At 36.6% G+C, this 22,593-nt stretch overlaps 1 protein-coding gene across 4 annotated transcripts in view; it reads left to right on the forward strand.

Moving 5' to 3' along the window:
• Positions 1-22,593, forward strand: part of LOC129238524 (riboflavin transporter RibJ) — a 78,098-nt gene that overhangs the window by 34,335 nt on the left and 21,170 nt on the right. For 3 of the 4 annotated variants that reach the window (XM_054873573.1, XM_054873576.1, XM_054873574.1), the window contains one exon: positions 13,634-14,388. In XM_054873573.1, coding sequence (XP_054729548.1) covers positions 14,250-14,388 — 139 coding nt within the window. In that variant the 5' untranslated portion in view covers positions 13,634-14,249. Of the gene's footprint in view, positions 1-5,236; positions 5,256-13,633; positions 14,389-22,593 lie in introns of those variants that run through there. The other variant, XM_054873575.1, reaches the window with a different exon arrangement.

Below are 22,593 nucleotides of genomic sequence, written 5' to 3' on the forward strand. Positions count from 1 at the left end.
GCTCGTAAATCGTAGTTCCGTAAATCTTCCACAGAATTTTTCTCTCAAACACTCCTCGCATCGTTTCATGTTTTCCTCGGCCCTACTGCACCCTTCAATTGAGCGGACATTACGAGAGCGTAATAATGGTGGTTTTACTTCATTTTCTTTCAAAATTTTACTAGTTCCCTACACTTTTACGGAGATCAGCAACACGGTGAAGGTAGTAAAGTTACCTAATAGTTTCACCTACAGGCTCAGTTTCAGTAGCGGTTTTCCCACTTATTGTGTGAAATTTTAAAAAAGTTTATTGCTCTGCTCTTACCCGGCGATCACTAGTCGTTGGTACATATTTTATTTATTTATTTTTTGGCAGCTTCGATCTGCTTATTTGAGAGCCCTACCTTTATAAGGTATACATAAACAAGTTTTTAGGGTTTATTTTTTGGACATATTTGGATTATGCATTGGAAAATACACACTCTATTATTGGCTAAAGTTATTAAATGTTTCAATCGTTTTATTATGCCAATCAATCAATATGTCATAGGTGCAACAAATCGCCAAGTGTTATTGCCGACAACCAAGAAAGTGGGTGTAGAATATTTATGGAATTTATTATTTTGTTTTTAATCTCAAACCACTTAAAACGGGAAATGATGTTGCACTTGATTAGCCAAAATTTGCGGCATAAGCAGATTAAGCACTCAACTTGAAAGTTGCGCGGAGAAGGCAAATTTTATAAGAAAAGGTTAAAAAGTGAAAGTGAAAGTAGAAGTGATATTTTGTGTACTGATGGTGTGTTTCTTTTTATTTAACTTTCATATACAGTATCTGTTTAAGTTATTGTGAATGATAAAAATATGTTATTTACAAAATTTAACTTTGGCGAGAAACCCGAAAGTACTGGGTGCACTAATAAATGTGAATCTCATTTGTGACCTGTGAGACTAAACACATTTTTTTTTAATGTGGGTATATATAAGTATATTGTAGGATGAGGACAGGTCGTTTTCATCCCTAATGGAATATGTAGGTCGTCTTCATCCCTAAGGTTGGAAGAGATGACTACGCCAGCCTAAAGAGCTTCAGACACATCAGAATGACTTTTTTCATGCTGAAAAGTGTCTCGAATGACTAGTGGAATTGCGCATGCGGATTAAGCTGAAGGCTCACCCTCTGTATCCACTTCAGCATGCCTATCAAAGTGGAAAATCCTGCGAATCGGCACTGCAAAACCATGTTGCTAGGGTAGAGCTAGCCGTTGACTGGAGGGACTACGCTATGAGCATCTTTTTGGACATAGAGGGGGCATTTGATAATGCCACTCTTGATAGTTTGTGCAGCAGAGGAAAATTTGCTGGTGTAATTCGGAGTTAATAGAGGCTGCCCCCAAGGCGGTGTGTTGTCTCCATTGCTCTGGCCCATGTGGATCAATCCTCTGCTCACCACCTTAAACGCTGTGGGAGTCTACGCACAAGCATATGCGGACGGCGTTGCTTGTTTGGTAAAAGGCTCTTCGATTACGAACATCTGTAGGAAAGTGCGCAAATCTCGGGATATGATTGACACTTGGTGCTGTGTGCATGACCTATCGGCAAACCCTACGAAGACTGGTATTGTCCTCTATCCCAGAAGGAGCAAGCTTGATGGACTCGTTCTGCCTAAGCTAAAAGGTGTCACAATCCAGCTATCCAAAGAAATCAAATAACTTGGAATAATTCTCGATAATAAACACCTTTGAGAAGTCATACGTTGAAAGAAAGACAGCCAAAGCACTGAAAGCCTTCTGGCACTGCAAGGGTGTTTTTGGGAAAACGTGTGGTCTTTCTCCTAGCAAGAGCCTATGGATCTACATGGCTATGATAAGACCAATTATCACCTATGTATGTGTCAGTGGTCTGGATGAGTAGACTCTCCCTCGTGGGGGTCCGGAGGACTACAATGCTGTTGCGCCGGAACTTTTCCGAGTACTTCAGGTCCGGCATTAGATGCTGTGGTTAGTCTACCACCACTTCATGTTTTCATCCAAGGAGAGGCCTTTAAGGCCAGCACGATTCCGGCTCTGGTGTTTACGTGGAATCAGGAGAGACAAAATAACACTTCGCTCTTGAAAGGTGGTGTATTGCTGTTCTTAGAGGTGTATGCTGTTCAAGAAGCGCTGAACTTTGTTGTGGAAAACAGATGGACAGGCAGATCTATATGTGTCTGCAGCGACAGCCAAGCTGCGCTCATGTCCTTAGACAGCCCCCCAACCACTTCAAGGATAGTGGAGTCCTGCAAATCCAGGTTAAATTATGTCGGCAGACATACTATTGAGATACTAACCTGGGTTCCGGGCCACGTGGGTATCGCGGGTAACGAGATCTCTGACTCTTTAACTAGAATGGGGTCTGAGGCCAACTTTCTTGGCCGTTCTGCCACTCCCGAAATTTTATACAGTTCAATAAATATAATAATAGTTTTACTACATTCTCGTCCATTTTCGTGCCATTTGGTCGCACAGTTTCTAGCAGCTGCAATCACACTCTTTCGAAACACAAAACAAAAATCAAAAATACACGCACAAAAATACAATTCAATCAGCGCAAGTTCAATGAAATAATTATTTACTCGATGCTCCAGAATGATCGGTTCGCCCAGTTCGTCAAGGGCGCAGTGACATCTCATTACAAAGCCGTGGCTGTGTGGCTGTTGTGTGTTAATCATCATAAGGAATATGTGAAGATGTGTTGATTTCTCGTTGTTGTTTTCTTAATTCATATTTCAATTGAAGACTTCTTTCTTTATACTTCAACGTCAACAATAGCAGTAAATAATAGCAGTGTGACTTCATAAGATTAACTGACATACATACATGTGGCAAGTACTTGCGTACGAATAAAAATAGTTTTGTGGGCTTTCGATTGCGTTGGATTGGCAATTGAAATGCAGTTGAACTTTCGCTTTTGAATACTAATAATAAAACTCCGCTGAATGGTTATTGCGAAGAAGCGTGAGAATTGAAAAGGAAGCGCTCGCTCAAAAGGTCAATTGCACTGTGAGAATCAGGAATTAGTAAAATCCACGTTTTTAAATGGATGGACAAAACTGTGTGAATAGTTTTCAAATATTTGGATCACAAAAAGTTGAAGTTACTAAAATACCACATATATGTATTATAAAGGGTGATTTTTAAGCTATTATCTTTTTAAAGAGTTGGTTTAAACAGCTGACGCACGTTTCGTGTTTTGTTTCACTGTCAAACATCTTCAGTTTGGTCTATAATTTAACCATGAATCGTTTTACAAACGAAACAACGCATGCCAATCATTGAATTTTATTATAAAAATGCGTGTTCTGTTAAGAAAGTTTAGGTTCCACTTTTTTATCGAAAAATTGTGTTCAGCGACGAAGCTCATTTTTGGATCAATGGGTACGTAAATAAGGAGAATTGTCGATTTTGGAGTGAAGATCAGCCAGAAGAATTGCAAGAGCTACCAATGAATCCAGAAAAGGTCACAGTTTGGTGCGGTTTATGGGCTGGAGGTATCATTGGACCGTACTTCTTCAAAGATGCTGCGAATCGTAACGTAACTGTGAATGATGAGCGCTACCGTGAAATGATGTCCAACTTTTTTTTGCCCAAAATGCAAGAGCTTGACTTGCATGTCATGTGGTTTCAGCAAGACGGTGCCACATGCCACGCAGCACGCGTAACAATGGGCTTGTTGAGAGGCGAGTTCGGTGAACATTTTATTTCACGTTCGGGACCTGTCAATTGGCCACCCAGATCGTGCGATATAACGCCTTCAGATTATTTTTTGTGGGGCTATTTTAAAGCTCATATCTATTCAGACAAGCCCGCTTCAATTAACGCATTGGAAGACAACATCAAAGCATTTATATGTGAGATACCGGCCGAAACATTAGAAAGAGTAAGCCAAAATTTGACTAAGCGGATGGACCATTTGAACCGCAGTCGCGGTCACATTTGCATGAAATAATCTTCAAACATTAAATTATATGGACTGTACTATCGATTTACATAAAAATTGCATGGATTTTTCTGAATTTTACGTGTGTTTTTTTGAAAAACTTTGCTATAGCTCTTAAAAAATCAGCCGTTACGATGGGGCAAAATTAATCATGCACTTTGTATTTGGATTACTTTTGCACTAAATAAAAAAATCATTTTAAGTGATGGAAATATTTATTTTGACCTTTTTTGGTCAGTCTAAGTTACAGAAACGAAAAACCGAGGCACAGCTGATTCCTAAAAAATAAAAAATTAACAAGTGGCGCGTACACTTTTGTTTGGCCAAGCTCCGCCTCCTATTTGAGGAGAACGTCCTGATGTTCTTCCTCACAGAGATCTGCAGGTGTAAGCTGACTCTTAAGGGAGATATGTTTTAAGAGGACTTTTTTTTATGGCAAAAATACACCAAGGTTTGCCATTGCCTGCCGAGTGGCGACCGCTCTTAAAAAAATCTGTTTCTAACATTTTGTTATTTCATGCTTGGAGATCCAAACCTAGGTAATCCGAATGGTAGTCACGCACCACCTCATTCGGTTACGAGGGGTGATTCTTGAAATTCTCCAGAATGTAAGTGTGCCAGATTTGTGTGGATCTCACGAGAAGCTCTTTGCTTGCGATCGGCAGTGATCCTCTTCTAATGACGCCTTAGAATGAGAGGACAAAGAGATGACAATATTTTAACCATAGATTGCTCCCGAGTGAACAAGGAAAAATAGTTCATATATTAAATTATTATAATATAATATTAATTAATAATTTTAATAGGTTTATTCCATGTAGAGGAAAATATATAATAAGTTGAATTTCAACTCATATAAAAAATTCTTTCTCATATAGCTAAACTTTTATTGAAAATCTGATTTTTATTTACTTTGTATTTATTTTTCTTTTAGTAAATATCTCTTTTTTTGAATTTGTATTAATAATAAATTTCAATGTTAACTGTACGCGCTACCCTGAAATAATTTTCGTAACCGCTTTCTACCAGATTAAATGCCTAGCAATTCAAAATTCACGTATAAAATTATTTACTGTACATTCGCACATACAAATGAATGCTGCCCACTTTTGCTTGGCTATCAAACATTTTTCGTACGTTAGGTATCAGACGATTGGAATATGGCTTAAAATCTAAAATAGTAATTCAAAACTCAGCTCTCAAAACGAGAGTCACTTTGCGTAATCGAAATCAGCGACTTCTGATGACCCAAGCAGCCAAAACAATAGAAAAATATAGAGAGGAAGTTGATAAGGCAAAGTAAGTAATCTGTCACACATCTACATAGGCATTTCTGATGAGGTGTTAAAACAAATCCGCAAACAGCAATAAAAAAGCCATTTACTAATGGCAGTGTTTGAGCTTTTGCTCAAGAACAGCGATCAATTTTTAATATTAATTAGAAATATATTAAAGTTTTTTATTTTTATTTTTTTACTGAACAAAAGTGATTATTTTTCGAATTAAACTTTTTTTCTATTTTCATGAGAAAGTAAATAGTTTCGAGCTAAAACAACAGTCTAATTCAATAAAAACAAAAAAAAAGACTTTCAATTTGATACATAAAAATTCACAGCACGATATTCTTTATTCAAATGGGCCAGATTTGAAAGATTTCGAGGAGGAATAGAACTAAAAAAAATATTGCTGAGTAATAAATATACAATAAATTAGAAAAATATATATAAAAGAAATTTAAAATAACCATTTTTCTTGAGGAAACAATTTAAAAAGCAAAATAAATAAGTAACCTTTAAAGTTAAAAAAAATGTAAAAATGAATTTAAAAAAAAAACTAAAAATGAAACAAAGAAAATAATCTTTGTGGAGAAAATGAGTAACGATTTTAAATAATATGGGTTTTCTTGAAAAAATATATAGTGGTCTCTCTCTTGAGCGGACACGCAGGTTAGTTCAACCCGAATGGCATTAAGCCACGCCAAGACCTTTTGGTTCCTAGCGATACCAGATGGAGACTGACCTTTATTAAGATTTCAAGTAGACATTGCGAGGGACGTCAACGCTGTTAGCAAACCTAAGCAGCGCAGGAGGATCTATTTTGGAGATATCCTCCAGATCCTGAGCTGCGGGACTCTTAGGAAAGCTCACGAGAATCGTTGATGGAGAACTGACAGTTGCAAGTTGACAATCAAGTGTTTCCAGAAAAGCCTGATAGTTTGGTAGTATTAAAGTATTAAATTTCTTCACAGACAGAGGAGAAGTAATCTTTGAATCCTGATAGGACTCATTATGCAATATCATTTTTTATTCACAATTCCGTTTCTTCCACTTCCATTCCAAGCACTATGATTTCTTATCTCTTCTTGAACCATGCGGCTTTTAAAATCTGGTCCTAATATGTTTTTAAAACGGACACCTTATCTAAGATCGGCTGTGTTTCAGAGGACAGCAAACGGTTTGCAAAATTATGGTTTTTTTAGTTTTTATAGTTTCTAAACTTAATCCCAACGACATATCGAAATTGCATATATGTGTACATTGAATATCTTAAAAAAACCATTAACTACTTACGTAATTTGTAATGAAAAAAATTTCTACGGTTCTTAGGTTTTTTGGCTTTATTTGCAAACGATATCTGAATTTCAGGAATTTTTTCGCGTTACTTCACTCTTTCAACTGGGCTAGGTTTTGAATATGTAAGAAAATTTAAAAAAAACCAAAAAAATACACCTTACAATTCATCCAGCAAACAAAATCTTATAACACAAAGTTTCAAACTTAGTATAAAAAATATAAAAATTCGACACATTTTCATCAAAATTTTTGAAATATTCAGAATTTTTCTTAGTACTTAAAAAATACTGGATTCAACTAAATTCTTAGTACCTCAAAAGTTCTGGATTCAACTAAATTTTTAGTGCAAAAAATTCTTAGTACATAAAAATTCTTAAAGAAAATTTTGAAATTTGCACTTTTTTGTGTTTAGTTGTATCCAAAAAATACAGGGTTCAACGAAATTCTTATTACGAAAAATTCTTAGCCCTTCAGAAATTCTGAATTCGACTAAATTCGTAGTAAAAAAAATTCTTAGTACTTCAAAAATTCTGGGTTCAACGAAATTCTTAGTACAAAAAATTCTTAGAACTTCAAAAATTCTGGATTCAAGGATATTCTTAGTACAAAAAATTCTTAGTACTTCAAAAATTCTGGGTTCAACTAAATTCTTAGTATTTCAAAAATTCTCCTCTCAACTAAATTCTTAGAACAAAAAATTCTTAGTACTTCGAAAATTCTGGATTCAGCTAAATTCTTAGTACAAAAAAATCTTAGTTATTAAAAAATTCTGGATTCAACTAAATTCTTAGTACAAAATATTCTTAGTACATAAAAAATTCTGAAATTTTTGAAATTTTCACTTTTTTGTGCTTAGTTTTATACAAAAATTCTGGGTCAACTAAATTTTTAGTACAAAAAAGTGCAATTTAAAAAAATTCTGAAAATTTTAAAATCTTCACTTCTTTGGTCTAAGAGTTTAGTTGTACCCACAAAATTCTGTTTTCAACTAAATTTTTAGTACAAAAAAGTGCAAGTTTCAATCGAAATTCGCGTAGGCTTTCGAAAATTTTTTTCGCTGAGGCGTTTTCTTCCAAACAAAACAAACCAATCGTGAAATCGTTCCTCTTTTCCGTAACCTAGTCGCATACGTGGTAAGTCATCTGAAGTATTACCACTTTGACAGCTTGTGGTATCTCCCTATAATTAAAAAATAAAAAAAATGCACGCATCCGTTATATGGAGAAAATAGGCAACGCGTTCAGGGAAAAAAATCATTAAAAATCAACAAGAATTTTTAGCCACCTTAAACTTTCACTTCATGAGGCTAAAAGTTAATGGGTGATAAAGCTACGTACACAAATTTTTTTAAGAAATTCTGATTAAAAATGTTGATGTAAATTTGGTCGAATTTTTATAAATCTTATACACACTTGAATTGAAACGAACTTTGTTTTTGTTTCGTGGAATGAACTATATTTTTGTTGTACTAAATATTTACGGACACGAGGTTTCTCCATATATACCTATATCACACCTACCTGTGTTATCAGAGCTATTTGATAAGTTGTTGATTAACCGACCCAACAAAGTAATAGCACGAAGAAAATAATTCCAGCACATCAGTTTGGTTCTTGAAGTAAATATTCTACAATACCAGACACATAGGATCCCGTAAGAAATAGAAAAAGCAACCGAAAACAAAAAAGTTTATTCTGGCGTATTCCTCGATGTGGCAAAGGCATTCGATAAAGTTTGCCACGCAGGTTTGCTTGTTAAGCTGAAATTAATACTTCCCAAAGAAATCTTGGAGTCGTACTTATCAGATCGCTACTTTCAAATCAAACAAGATGATGTTTATTGAAGTCTTCGACAAATAGAGGTAGAAGTGCCGCAAGGTCGCTCTCTTGGTCCCCTACTGTACCTTATCTTCACACTTGACCGACCGTCTGATCTTAATAACGTCACAGCAACGTTTGTAGAACTGCACTGATTGCCATTGGGGGAACTGAAAGCGAATCGACAGCCACATTACAAACCGGGTCTCCCAAACAAAATCTGTGCACATGTGTTTTTTCACAAACACTAAAATAGAATACATACTCATACACATAGATGATGATTAGAACTATATTATATTTTTATAAAAAAAAAAAATAATTTTAATTAAAAATTAAATAAGCAACTAATCAAAACTTGGCAATAGGCGGTGCCTTTACAATAACTTCGGGGCGGTGCATTAGTAAATGTATGAAACTTGAACTTTTGGTGCGCCTCTTGAGGTTGTTCCACAGGCAATGGCAAACCTCCGATTATATTTTTGCTATGGAAAAGCCCCTCAACAATCGTTTAATCTCCCCAAAGTAAGAAATAGTAAAACATATAATTTGTTGTTTATTATTAAATTCGTGCGAACCCTCTTACCAACAGAAGCTGCTAGTTTACTTTTAAATTAAAAAGTGTTTCTTTATGCATGAAAATGAATGGAAATTTTTATTCACAAGAAAATACGTTCAAGAATGTATATGTAAATATATATACCTATTCTGCGCCAACACAATCTTCACATGTTGCACATCACGTGCTTAGGTCAGTTATTTCTTGATTTTATTTTTTCACCTCCCTGATAAGCAGCGTCCAATCTCATATGTTTTTCTTTAAACTAATTACCCCTTACTTGCGTGCAGGTTTGCTTGCCAATACAAGGTTTCATGTGGGACTATAATTTTTTTGCATTGGTCGCTGTTGATCATTTATTTATGATTTATACACAAATAACTATAAAACTATATAAATAGCGCTGAATTAGGTGATAATAATATTTACAGTTAAGGCTTCCTGCTTGTAGTTTTTTCGATTTAAAAAGCTGAGCTCTTGAAAATTATTTTGTCTTTGATAATTTAAATGTCACTTCAACTCGAATTAATCTTTGACCGCAGAATGGAAAATTCTTGGGGGCTCGAGTTTGCAAAATACATAAGAATTTCATCATCCACTGATTTTTTTTAGCTATTTTTAATGAGTGGTGTTTTTTATTGGGAGTTGATAAGAAGGAGGTTTCCTTATTTTTGATCTCCACTAAGTTAAGTAACTTTGGTAGTGGCTTTGCATGGCTGAGAACGGTCTTAATCTTTTATGGCATTTATAATAAGAATATCACTTATATTGATTACGGTATTGGTAGTACCTGTAAGAATACATCATCTTCTTCTTCTTGTACGTTAATCTCTTAAGCGATTTTGGCCGAGCAGACATTTTCTCTTAAACACTCCAAGGGAGTCTAATCGGATTTTGTCATCGTCCACGCTTCTGCGCTATACGTTAGGACGGGCATGATGAGAGTCTTGTAGAGTGCTAGTTTTGTTCGTCGAGTAAGGACTTTACTGCTCAATTGCCTACTTAGTCTAAACTAGAACTTGTTGGGAAGGAGAGATTCTACGTTGGATTTCAAGGCTGACATTGTTATCGGTGTTAGTGCTGGTTCTTAGATAAACGAACTCTCTTACAACCTCGAAATCATAACTGCCAACAATGACTTGGGTGGCGATACGCCGAATACATGCACTCCATAAAGAGGGAATAAGGAAAAAGGTTAAATTAAACATTCTCAAAGTCAGCAATGGCCAAATGGTCCTTAAATATATGTCCTAGTAAATCTGACCACGTTTCGTTGCGGCTCAAACAATTTTGAAACAAAGTATTTCCCTTCCTGTAGTTTACATAAAGTAGAGCAAAATTAATCCCCCTATCAAAAGATTTATAAGGGTTGGGTACGTAATGCTGTATGATACAATATTCTGTTTACAAAATGCGGTATACGAAATTCTGTATTTCAAAGTTCTGTAAAAAATATTCTGTATTGCCGAAATGCTGTATTGATGAAATTCTGTATTGTCGAAATTTTGTATTGACAAAATTCTGTATTGAGGAACTGCTGTAAGTAAATGATAAGAAATTCAACAAATTTTATAAAAAAAGTGCGCACTTTTTTCTTCAGTTTCGATAGAATCCACCGTATTTTTGCGTAGAACTCCTTTTTTCGTTGACTTTGACACAAAATTTTTTCAAAACACAATTTTGTTAATACAGAATTTCGTCAGTTCAGAATTTCGTCAATACACAATTTTGTCAATACAGAATTTTTTTAAGACAGTACAGAATTTTGTTTTCACAGAATTTTGTTTTTACAGAATTTTGTAAATACAGAATTCTGTAAATACAGAATTTTGTCACTGCAGAATTTTGTTACGTTAATTTACAGTGTTTCGTACGAAAAGAATTTGGATATACAGCATTTTGTAGGGATCCCGATTTATAATTTTTGCAAATTGTATTAAAAAATTATGCAAAAACAAAATAGGACGATTAATTTTGTGCCGGTTTTTTTTTTATAATTGGCTTGAAGATAAATTTATACTGTGAGTTTGAGCTCAGTCGGCAGGGTAAGGGTTGTTGGTCTAGAATTTTCAAAAAATAGATTTTTTTTTGATATTTCGAAAGTATAGGACTTTAAGAATATATTGTCAAATTTAGAAGGGTATTCCCAGTATTTTCGATTCTATAGCCACTTCAGCAGGTAGAGTCAGATTTGTCACGCGGTCACCTACAAAACATTAAACTCAATTATCTTAAAACAACATCAGTGGCTATCGCTCACAGCAGAAATATATTAATACAATATTTGAATTATTTCGTATTTTTGATTAAAAAACTAAAAAAAACGATTTTTAGAGTGTCAAATTCAAGACCCCGCAATTTTGTCAAATTGTTTTTTTTTTATTCCAGTATGGGACATAGCTAGCAGTCACTTTTTTTCTTGTTCACTCCCCTCGGGAGCATAAGACCTCAACAAGACTGTTCTATCGTACACGGTTCTGTGCTATTGTTTCTGCACCGGCCCATGAGAGGTCGACATCTGCTAGTTCGCGCAGCATCGACCTTCTCCAAATGTTTTTTGGTCGACTTCAACCTCTGCTCCCTTACGGGTCCCAGTCCATTGCCATTCTCGTGATGCTATCTGGTGGTTTTCTCAATGTGTGACCTATCCATTGCCACTTTCTGCATTTGATTTGCCTAAGGATGGATCAGTCATACTAATTAATAATTGTTTTGGTTTTTTTATAATATTTCACATAAATAGAAGAGTCAAAATGGACAACACCGTTCAGGGCCACTTTTAAAATTATTAAAATTAAATTGTTTTTATTATTGTATGTAAAAGAAGTTAAAGAAAAATCCTAAAAAATTCAAACATAATTTTCATTTTTTTTATTGTATTAAAAATTCCGGAAAATACCCTAAATTTTCGAGCTCTAGACCACTAGGACGGCTTAACTTCTCTGTTTATCGGCTACAGAAATTCTGTGAGAAGCGCCTTGTTTTCAGAGTACGCAAGATCAGCTGAGCTGCGACCGTCAGTAGAAAATACTTTCTCTATCATTTGATGTTTCATGCCTATTGTGGGTTTTGAATCCGTGGCAACCAAATAATCATAGGTATCTAAGACATTTAGAGGCGACATGCCCAAGTTCTGATATAAGGAACTTTCTCATTAACTAGTCTTACTTTCCACAATTTCTAATTAGTAAATGCTCGTCTTTCATACTTGTAATAATACATTACCCACTATAACTACTCAACTTTCCTCCATTTGGGGGGCTGAGATTGAGACATCATGATCACAGGTTCTCTGTATATTTAGAAAGCAATCAGGCTTGAATAGTTGCTGAATATTATTATCACCATGCAGCACTATAATTTCGATTTTCATCCCTTGCTGAATGTGCTCGTAGTTTTCTCGCACCGTATTGGTATCTCCTTCTCATTTCAGCGGCATCACAACGATATCGGAGAGGCCCAGTTAGTAGACATAGTTGTTACTCTCTCCATAAGGGCGGGCGAAGAAGGCGAACAAAAAGAATGGCGGAAAAGAATTCAGCAGAAATCCTCTGAGTGGGTTTCGACATGCTATTCTTCTCACCCTCGTTGCACTTTTAATAACCGAATTTTCGAAATTTGATATTAGACAGAGGACGAGGATGCGAGGTGCCAGGCAGTAAGAGGTCTAACTAAGGCTATTTACAAAGTCTGTAATTATCCCTCCAGCACTTTTATGTTGGGCAAAATGATGCAGAACTTGATTATCCACTGAATGTCGCCGGCGGTGGACGGCAGGTTGCAGGCCCCAGCAGTCGAAATGCTACTGCAAAACCATCGAAGTAGTCAGGCTCAAGAAGTATTGCGGACGAATCAGATTCGGACCTAGAAAGCGTAAGCAGCATGACGGCCATAAATACAGCCGTGGAGGAGAAGTTGTTGACTTCTACAAATGCTTATCTTCCAGGCACGACGAATCTAGCAGCATTTTAATAATAACAGTAATAAAAAAGTGATGTATTTCAAAATCGTGAAAAAAATTAATATGGATATTTTATTGATAAACTATCAATTGTTTTCACTTCTTTTTGAGTTTTTTATAAGCACAAGTTTTTTCAGTGAAAACACAACATACATACATACATAGTTTCATGCTATACGCCCAATTGTTTTTCCACAAATGAAGGGGTTTACAGTTTTATGCCGACTCCGAACAACAGGCGGAGGAGCTTTTCGTAGCAGAAATACTGTTGGCGGCTTACCACTGCCTGCTGAAGGGCGACCATGTGTAGAAAAAACTTAATTTTATATTATTTTGTCATCACATTTGGAAAGTACAATTTGGAAAGTACAGATTACGATTAAGAACTTTAGGCTGTTAAGAATTTGTTTCACATTGTTTTAGGGATTTTAACCCTAAAGAATATGGTAACTCAGAAATTGGCACTGCTCCCATTTTAAATCATATTACTCCACGCCTTCTATCGTTACTCGTACTCGTATTTACAGTGGAAGGAATTTGATATCCTTTAAGCTCAGACACCCAATCGTAAGGTGTCAATTTCAATTTCACACTTTCACACTTCTTCCCTTTCACTCTTCCACTTTCATTTGAAGCGTAAACTCAATTTTCTGCGTGCTACGGGAATATACAAATACATCCATACACAAATATATAAACATACAAACATACAATTCTACATTCCTACAACTCTAACTAAATATACTTCGCTGTTTTTTTCGTTACAGCAAAACAAGAGCAAATAAACAAATAAAACGCACAGGAATCAACTGTATGAAATACTAAATGAAAAGGAGTGAAACGTAGCGGATCACTTAGAAGGAAAGTAAAAGCATAAACAACTCCAAGAACAGCCACAACCACAGCCAGCGCCAACTAGAATTGTTTCTCGCATAAAAAGCTAAACCAAGTACCAAGAAAGACAGAAAGCGAGAAGGGCGGAAAGACAGATATATACAAGCAATGATAACTTGGCTAAAAGTCATTTCAAGCAGAAAGCAGTGATTGCATTTTGAGTGGGTTGTTCGGAATTGAACAATTCCAAATTGCAGTGGTGTCAATTGAGTACAAATTGCATGCCAACAGCACGCAAAATAAATTAATGTGGCTCGTTTGTTGATTTAACGGTGCAATTTGCTGTGGAGTTCTGCGACTGGACGCTGAGCATGCAAATGAAAATATATGTATGTGCATATCTAATAGACTGATCTACGTTTAAGACGTTCAATTGGCTCGTTTGCTCAACTGAAATTTTTTACGCTCAACTTCGAAGCTTTTCTAAACATTCCTCATATTGTTTACTGTTTTAAGTAATTTGTACTAAACACATACACACACTTAAAAATGGTACATGCACCAGCGCGCAAAAATAAAAGCGCAAATGGCAATTGTGATTTAGTAGAGGATGTCCTGACGCCAGTGCCTCCAGATGGCGGTTGGGGATGGATGGTCGTCTTTGGCTCCTTTATGATACATCTTATTAGTAAGTACCACGAAAATTTATTAAAATAATATATTATAAATATGTAAATATATATGTATTATGTACATTGCATGATATTACAAAATGCGTTATACCAAAAACGCTACCGTGGCGTATGAGTAACTTCATGGGGGAATCCTAGTTGCGGCCTTCTAGGAAAATCGATATATTTTATTTATTTCCTTATCAATTCTCTATGGTGTGAATGGGGAAATATTCTTATCGTACTCCGGACAATTTCCAATAGGTTCTACTTTAACTATGCCTTCATTAGGCCCAGCATTCAAAATGCCCAGCAAATAGACTCGCTTTTTTCTCGCTGGTTTCAGCCCACTTTCTCTCATAAATGTTAACAGGAGCGTTGTGTGAACGGGTCTATTGAAAAATTTAGAAAATAATACCCTGTGCTATGAGCCCAGAGAGAAAACGATTTAATGCATTTGTTAATTTCTTAAGTTCAATTTTGTTTTATTCTCTGGAGATCAGGTTAGCTGCCAGCGTTTCCGTTTGCTACTAAGTTTCTGATAAAGGGTGAATACTTTTTCTCCTTAGGTGTCTTGTTGTTGTTGTTGTTGTTGTTGTTGTTGTTGTTAACAGCATAGGTAGCCCTGTCAGTGTAGGCATATCATCGTTCGTCTTCGTCTAGCTCATCTAGGGGTAGGCCCAGGAAACATGCTGTTTCGACAGGTTGGGTCCAGAGGGAGAGGGGGGTTAGATGAGTCGGTTTAAGGGGGCATGTGAATAGGTGGTTAGTGTCGTGCGGGGTACCTTCACATGCCGGACATGTGTTTGGTATGTCGGGGTCGATTCTGGATATGTAGGAGTTTAACCTGCTACAGTATCCAGAACGTAATTGTGCCAGTGTTACACGGGTCTCACGGGGAAGCTGGAGCTCTTCGTCTGCGATAGGTGGTGGTTGGACTCCGATTACGGCATTCACAGGACGGGAGTTCAAGAAGGTGGTAACGGTCTCCCGGTGAATGTCGTTTATTGCCTGTCTAAATACTGTCCGGTCCAGTAGGTTACGGTCAGTTTTGTCCTGGATTTCGTCAGCGTAGTCTAGGAGGTGTCTCCTGACGTCCCTAGGAGGCGGCTCGGACTCAAGTAGGTGTCTGCAGGGATGAGACCTGCGGTAACATCCAAGCAGGAACTGCTTACTCAGCAATTTGCTGTGCTCCACAACTGGGAGCATTTGTGCCTCGTTATGAAGCTGTTGGATGGGTGACATCAGGATGCACCCGCTCGCTGTCCGAATGGCAGTGTTTTGACAAGTCTGTAGCTTTGTCCACTGCGAATCACTAGTTCCAGGCGACCAGACAGGCGCAGCATAGTTAAGAACCGGCCGGCCAATTGCCTTAAATGTCGAAAGCAACAGTTCTTTGTCTTTGCCCCAAGTGCTGCCGGCCAGCGATTTGAGGACCTTTTTGCGATTTTGGACTTTAGTGGCAATTGCGGTTGTATGCGCAGAGAAGGAAAGCAAGCTGTCAAAGATTACTCCCCAAATTTTGGGGTTATTTACCGTCGGAATTGGTGTATCATCGACTTTTACCTTACGGGACAGCTTGAGCTCCTTTGTCCAGGTGGTAAAGAGGGGCACTGTGGACTTGGTGGGGGAAAGTTGGAGATTCCTCGCAGTGAAAAAGCGAGAAAGATCGGTGAGGTAATTGTTCACTTTGGAACACAGGCCACCGATGTCATTGCCCGACACCATTATCGTGCAGTCGTCAGCGTATGAGATCAGGGAAACTTCCGCTGGTGGTTGGGGGAGCTTCGAGATGTAGAAATTGAACAGGAAGGGAGAAAGGACACCACCCTGCGGTACGCCTTGCTTAATCTTTCTCTGCTTTGAAGTTTGATTTCGAAATATCACTGACGAATGCCGACCGCTCAGATAGTTCGCGGACCACCTCTTCAGCCCTGGCGGGAGTATCGACTGATAAATGTCATCTAGTAGCGTGGAATGGCTGACTGTATCGAAAGCCTTTTTCAAGTCCAGCGCTACTAGGACAGTCCTCTCGCAGGGGCGGTTTTGGTTAAGCCCGCGATTTATCTGGGCGTTTATGGCGGTGAGTGCAGTGGTGGTGCTATGCACTCGACGGAAACCGTGCTGATGTGGGGCTGGGTGAGGAGTGGGAGTAGGAGGGCTTCAAGTGTCTTCACTACTGGGGAAAGGAGAGTTATCGGCCGATAAGACTCCTCTTGGTTGGCGGGTTTCCCAGGTTTCAGGGATGATGAGAGTGGCCAGGGACAGATTGAAAACCCTTGTGAGGAATCCTACTCCTAGGGGTCCCAGATGCTTCAGCATCAGCGCGTTTAAGCCGTCAGGGCCAATGGGTTTCGATGATTTCGACTTGTTGATGGCCCCCTGAATCTCATCACCGGAGAAAGTAAGTGGCGCACTGTCGTTCGTCAGTTTGTGCAGCCTTCTGGTGGCACGACGTTTGGTTCTGTCGCCCGGAGGATGCAATATGAAAAGCCGGCTAAAATAGCTCGCGCATCTCTTCGGGTCCGACGAAGTGCAACCGTTGAAGGTGATAGCCACCTTGTCGTTGTGCTTCGTCGGGTTTGACAGGGACCTAACGGTGGACCAGAGCTTACTCACCCCAGAGGTGAGGTTGCAGTGCTCAACGCATTTAGTCCGCTTATGCTGATTTACCAGTTGCCATGCTCTTTTTTGTTGCCTTTGTAACAATTTTTCCATGGCGTCTTTCAAGTCCAAAGTGAATACGATGGGCAAGTTAAAAATCGAAATTCTTGCTTGAGAAAAAAATGCTAAGCAAAAACTTTAAATTTCAAGAATTCTCAACTCCCTTAGGAGATATTGCTTACTAGATAACTTCTAAGGAATTGAGAAATCGCCAAAGAGCAGAATTAAAACTTAAACAGATAGTTTTCCTCCTGTAAATTTTATTTACAACTAATTTTTCATAAATAAATTATAATAATTAATGAAATTCCCGGAGAAATTGTGAGAATTAAATTTTTTAAAGTTTGCAAACAAAAATTAGTTTTTAGGAAAAGAAATCACTATGCAAGTTGCTTTAAATATTTTACTAGCATCAGTGCCTTGTGTCAATTTGACACTATACTCAAAAGCAAAAAAAAACATATGCTTTCATTGCTTCCTTTTGTATAAAAAATTTGAAGCAATTCGCATTTAGTAGAGGTGGTGGCGCTAGACCAACAACAAAGTTTTGTGCGTAGAAATGTTACGACAAAAGGAAGGGGACAAGAAAAAGAAAAGGACGAACTGTATTGCACAGCCGATATGAAGATTGGCCTGGAAGCATACAACGATAATGCGAATGGAAAGGCTTTCGTCCTTTCAAAGACGAAAAAAAAGAAAAAAAAGCAAATTAGCTGGTCTACCCATACCAACGTTAATAGATTCACTTTGATTTGAAGCACAATCAATTTTGTTTTTAATTTTTTTTCACTTTTTTTATTTTTCAACATATTCTGATTTTTTTTTTTTCTATAAATATATCGACCTGTAACTTATTTTCCCGTTCTTTATTGCTTAAATTTATTTTTTTTGATGCTGAGTCAAATTAACTTACCGGGGATTAATTTTCCTTATTTTTTACTTTTTTAACACTGACGGATGCGTGTTATGATATAGTAGAAGAAAAAAAGAATACTAAGAAAAAGAGGCTTTAAGCATATTTAAATTGATTGCTTAGTTGTTTTCTTTCCATTCCGTCGTGAAGTGCGTTTAAAATCCAGCCGGGAACTTGAAATTGAAATTAGTCAGTGGAAGTTTTAGTTATAGATTTTCATACTTAGTTTAGCTCCGAGTGCATGTTCTTCTACACCTCATACCTTCTGCTTGACCTTCTAAAGCAGAATTCCCCTTCGGCTGGGAGTAAATTAAAGTGACTACTTTATTTAGATTTATTTATTAATTTTTCCACGTGGATGCTGTAAACGATTACAGAGACTCATTCAGCAGAAAAGGCAGTAATATTTGATTTATATTTTTAATAGATTTAGTACAATGTAAATTCTTCGCTGGCATTTTGCCTTCGTTGAGCAAATAACCTGGTAATCGGCTTGTAATCGCATTACAGTATTCACATCATTTATTTACTTGCGCTACTTAGTCGCATTTATGTTCTTCATTTGCTTTCATGTTATTTTTCAGTCGCACGGCCGATTGCAGTTTGCAATTAAGTGTGTCAATGAGAAATGGAAAATATCTATACAAACGTTATTGTTTTTTGTTTTTTTTTTTTTGCCTTCCTTTAAAAAATAAGTTACTTATTTAGCTAGTTGGCTTTATCGCTGCATCAAGCGTTGCTTCGCTTTTCCTAAAGCCTACTTAAATGACATCACTGCACACGAATGGCTGTGAATATAAAGTAAATTCGAAATATTCTCATGAAGTCAGATTGCAGACTTTTCACATAAATTCTCTACAATGCACTTTTTTAATTTAAAAAACTGCTGAAAATTTTAAGGTGGTTTCTTTATAAAATCTGAAAAAAACTCATAAAAATATGTTTTTTATTAGTTTGTTGATGTATGTATTATTGAAGGTGGTATGGATTTGCATGCTTTACAGACTCTATTTGAACATTGCATTTCAGCGTTTGCTGATGTTAGAAAGGCTAAGACGCCAAATTTCACGAAAAACACGTCTTTCAAGTAAGACAAATGTATTTTTCTTTTAACCAAATCATGTCAATGAGGTTGTTAATCGTAAATTTGTTATCAAATTGCAGCAAATCATAGAATTACCACTAGCACTCCAATTACTTCAATCTGTATTTCTTCAAGTAAACAAAAAACTTGATATAGTTTGATATGAAACGATGAATGTTGTATACTTAAGTAAAGTACATTGTCCCAGATATTCATATTTATTGTCATGTTTTTATCAAAAGCTAAAAGAAGTTGGCTTAGAAACAAAGCGCCTATCTTTTCGTAGTAATCTCTTCCTTGTATTCAATTTTATATTTATAATTGAGCTGACAAATACTTGTTCTTGTTTTATGATTACCAGTTAGAAGCCAATACGATAATAGGCATATGCACATACATACATACATATATTTCTTGGACAAGTAAATAAGTGATAAGTCGCGTGCAAGATATGAGCCACGCGATAGCAAACCAGTAAATTTTGCCTCATAGGTCTAAAGAATCATACCCGGATACAAATTGCGGGTTTGACTTTAACGCTTTTTAAAGCAAAAACAATGTAGAAATAATGGCGGTTTTAGTCAATTTATCCTAAGAATTAAGTAATAGGGAAAATCAATGGAATATTGCAATAAGATTTTGTGCAATCAATTCGATCCGCTGTTCAATAATCTTGTGTTCATACAAAATAGATAGGGCACAAGAATATTTGAGGTTCTTAGTTCTCTCATAGATTTTCAGAGGCGTTTGGCTTAGCCGGAGGCTGCATAGATTTGTCTATGGCGTCTTTAGAACTACGGAAAGTCTCTAAAAAACTCTATATGTCTTTTTGTACTTTCTATACTAGTAACTGATCATTTAAAAACTCAATTAAACCAAAAAAGCGTCAGTCAGTAAATCTATATATCTATACTTGCATTCGTACTCATACAATTTCTTCTCATATAAACGGTTTTCCACTAACAATTTAAATATATAAAAGACTATCGAGAGATGACTAACGATTTTTCATGGCCGAAATTAGATGGTATTGATCTGGACAACGAAACCATTGATCTTCTACGGAAAAAGTTTCCGGACCATGTTATCTCTCAACGAGGTGATCACAATTGGCCACCGAGATCTTATCATTTAATACCTTGTGACTTTTTTCTTTGGGGCCACGTGAAAGAGAAGGTCTACGCCAACAGACCAGGGTCGATTCAAGACCTCAAAGATGGAATTCGAGAGACTATCGACGACATAGGGACGTTCTTGACGTGAATCGTGTTCAAGGTTTGTACGACCACGTTTATATAAGTATTCAGCAACCCATCTTTCTACTAGACTAATTGATGGCGAAAAGTCCTTATACTCTTTCAACATTCATAAATTTACTTTGCTTTTACACTTTCCAAGGATAAAAAATCAATCACTGCACGATACTTGATTTTTTTTATTGTAGAAAGTACTGTTGCACGTCGAAATTTAATGGCTTGTAATGAAAGAATGAATTAACAAATTGAAATGAAGCTTCACATACGTTCTTATGAAGAGTGTACCTACTATATAGGAAGCGAAGGGAGCTGCTTTGAAGACCAAAAAATTAATTTTAATCGACAATAAATATTTTATTTTTTATTGACCACAACTCCCGATACTTTTTTGATAGAATGTAATGCAGAGAAGCATTTTCCTTCCAGTACAGTTTATACTAACACATCTATTACTAGTAGATTATATATAAAAACAATCGCTAATTGCAGCGTGGTGAGACTCAGAGATATGGGAAGGTGGACAACAAGATAATACGGTCGCTGGGAGATCCTCCTACAGGAACCCTCACTGCTCAAAAACAAATCAGATTACACAGTCCCCGACCTCAACTTCAAGAAAGACTTTACGGTACGTTTTCCACAGAGAGCCGAATGAGGCAAAGGGAAATTTATTGGAAGATACGATATTGATATCTACACTGACAGTTCTAAGACGGTTCTAAATATCTCAGTCTCTTCGACTTCCTGACTATTAGCGATCAGAGAAGCATGCAAATCACTAAAACACTACAAAGAAATTAGTGCAAGAGTAGCAATCTTTTCAGACAGTCAAACAGCTTTTAAGGCCTTAGATTCCAATTCCATTCCATTCAAACTAGTTTTACAGTGTAGAATGAAACCAGAATTGCTTAGTCATTGGTTTGAAATTACTCTGATATGGGTTCCCGGTCATAGGAACATACAGGGTAATAAGATAGCAAATGGGCCAGCAAGAAAAGGTTCGACACTAGATATAGCAGAGGCGGTGGCAGTCGCTACCTCACTCAACACAATAAAAGCCTCCATTGCTTCACACTATCTTGCTTTAGCCGAAAGAAGATGGAAGCAAATAACTACATGTATTACAACAAAAAACACATGGCCGTCATACAAAATTCAAAGGACGAATGATCTGTTAAGATGCTTTCGGCCAAACATCTCACGCATCACTGCAGCCCTTACAGGCCATTGGAAAGTAGGGGAGCCTGCAGCCAGACTCAATCTACCCTTCAATCCTATCTGCAGAAGCTGTCAAGCGGAAGGGGTGAAGGAAAGTCTTTTCCCCTATTTATGTGAATGTCCAGTGCTACCTAGGGGACGACTTCGCTCTTTCGGTAAGCCCTTCTTACAGCAAATTAAGGAGATCTCAGACATCGAGATAAAGAATTTGCTGCTATACTCGAATCTCACAAAATGGATCTGACTTAAAAAGAAAACAGAAAACACAAGACATCATCACAACTGTGGCAGTAAAACAGTGCTTGTCGCTAATTAGGATTATTTCAGTGGAAATACTCAACCACTAAAACAACTACAGTTTCTCACGGTCAATAATGCGACCTTGCCATGAAAAAGCATGAAGACGCAAACCACAAATTGGAGGAGTAGCTCGGCCAAGCATCGAACTACATATAAACACTTGCACTCACATAATTAAATCATTTCGTCCTTTTTACAATATTCGCAACATTTTTCATCAAAAATTTTTTTCGTAAATTTTTTATAAAAATATAATTTACTCTATAATAAAAACTTTATAAATCAAAGTTACAAAATTTGTGCGAATATAACAAAAAATTTAACAAAGTTCCAAATATTAATAGCAAAATCTTGAACTTTTTAATTAGAATTAAAGAAAAACGCATGAGTATGCAGTTTTAAAGCAAATTAAATTCTATTACAATGAAGTAAAAATTTGGAGTCGATAAAAATTCCGTTGATTTTTAAGATTTTTTTTTTTGTTTCTTTCTTTTCTTCCTTATAAAGCATGAAAATATCGCGCTTATTGTAGAAAAAATGGAATGACTGAATTATGTGCGCGCAAGTGGATAAGTTTAATAAAAATTTCCATTTATTAGCATTTCCTACACAATGATATTTATTCATAGACTGGGCACTTGTTTTGAAGAGCACTGTTATATTTTTTTTATTTTTTATTTTTTTATTTATTTTTTTTTTTTCTTTTTTGTTTGGTTGTGCGGTTCGTTTGTTATATATTCACTTATACGAAATAAAGGAGTGACACTATCTTTCTAATAGTCGATAT

The sequence above is a fragment of the Anastrepha obliqua genome, chromosome 2, assembly GCF_027943255.1.
Source record: "Anastrepha obliqua isolate idAnaObli1 chromosome 2, idAnaObli1_1.0, whole genome shotgun sequence".
Taxonomy (NCBI): domain Eukaryota; kingdom Metazoa; phylum Arthropoda; class Insecta; order Diptera; family Tephritidae; genus Anastrepha; species Anastrepha obliqua.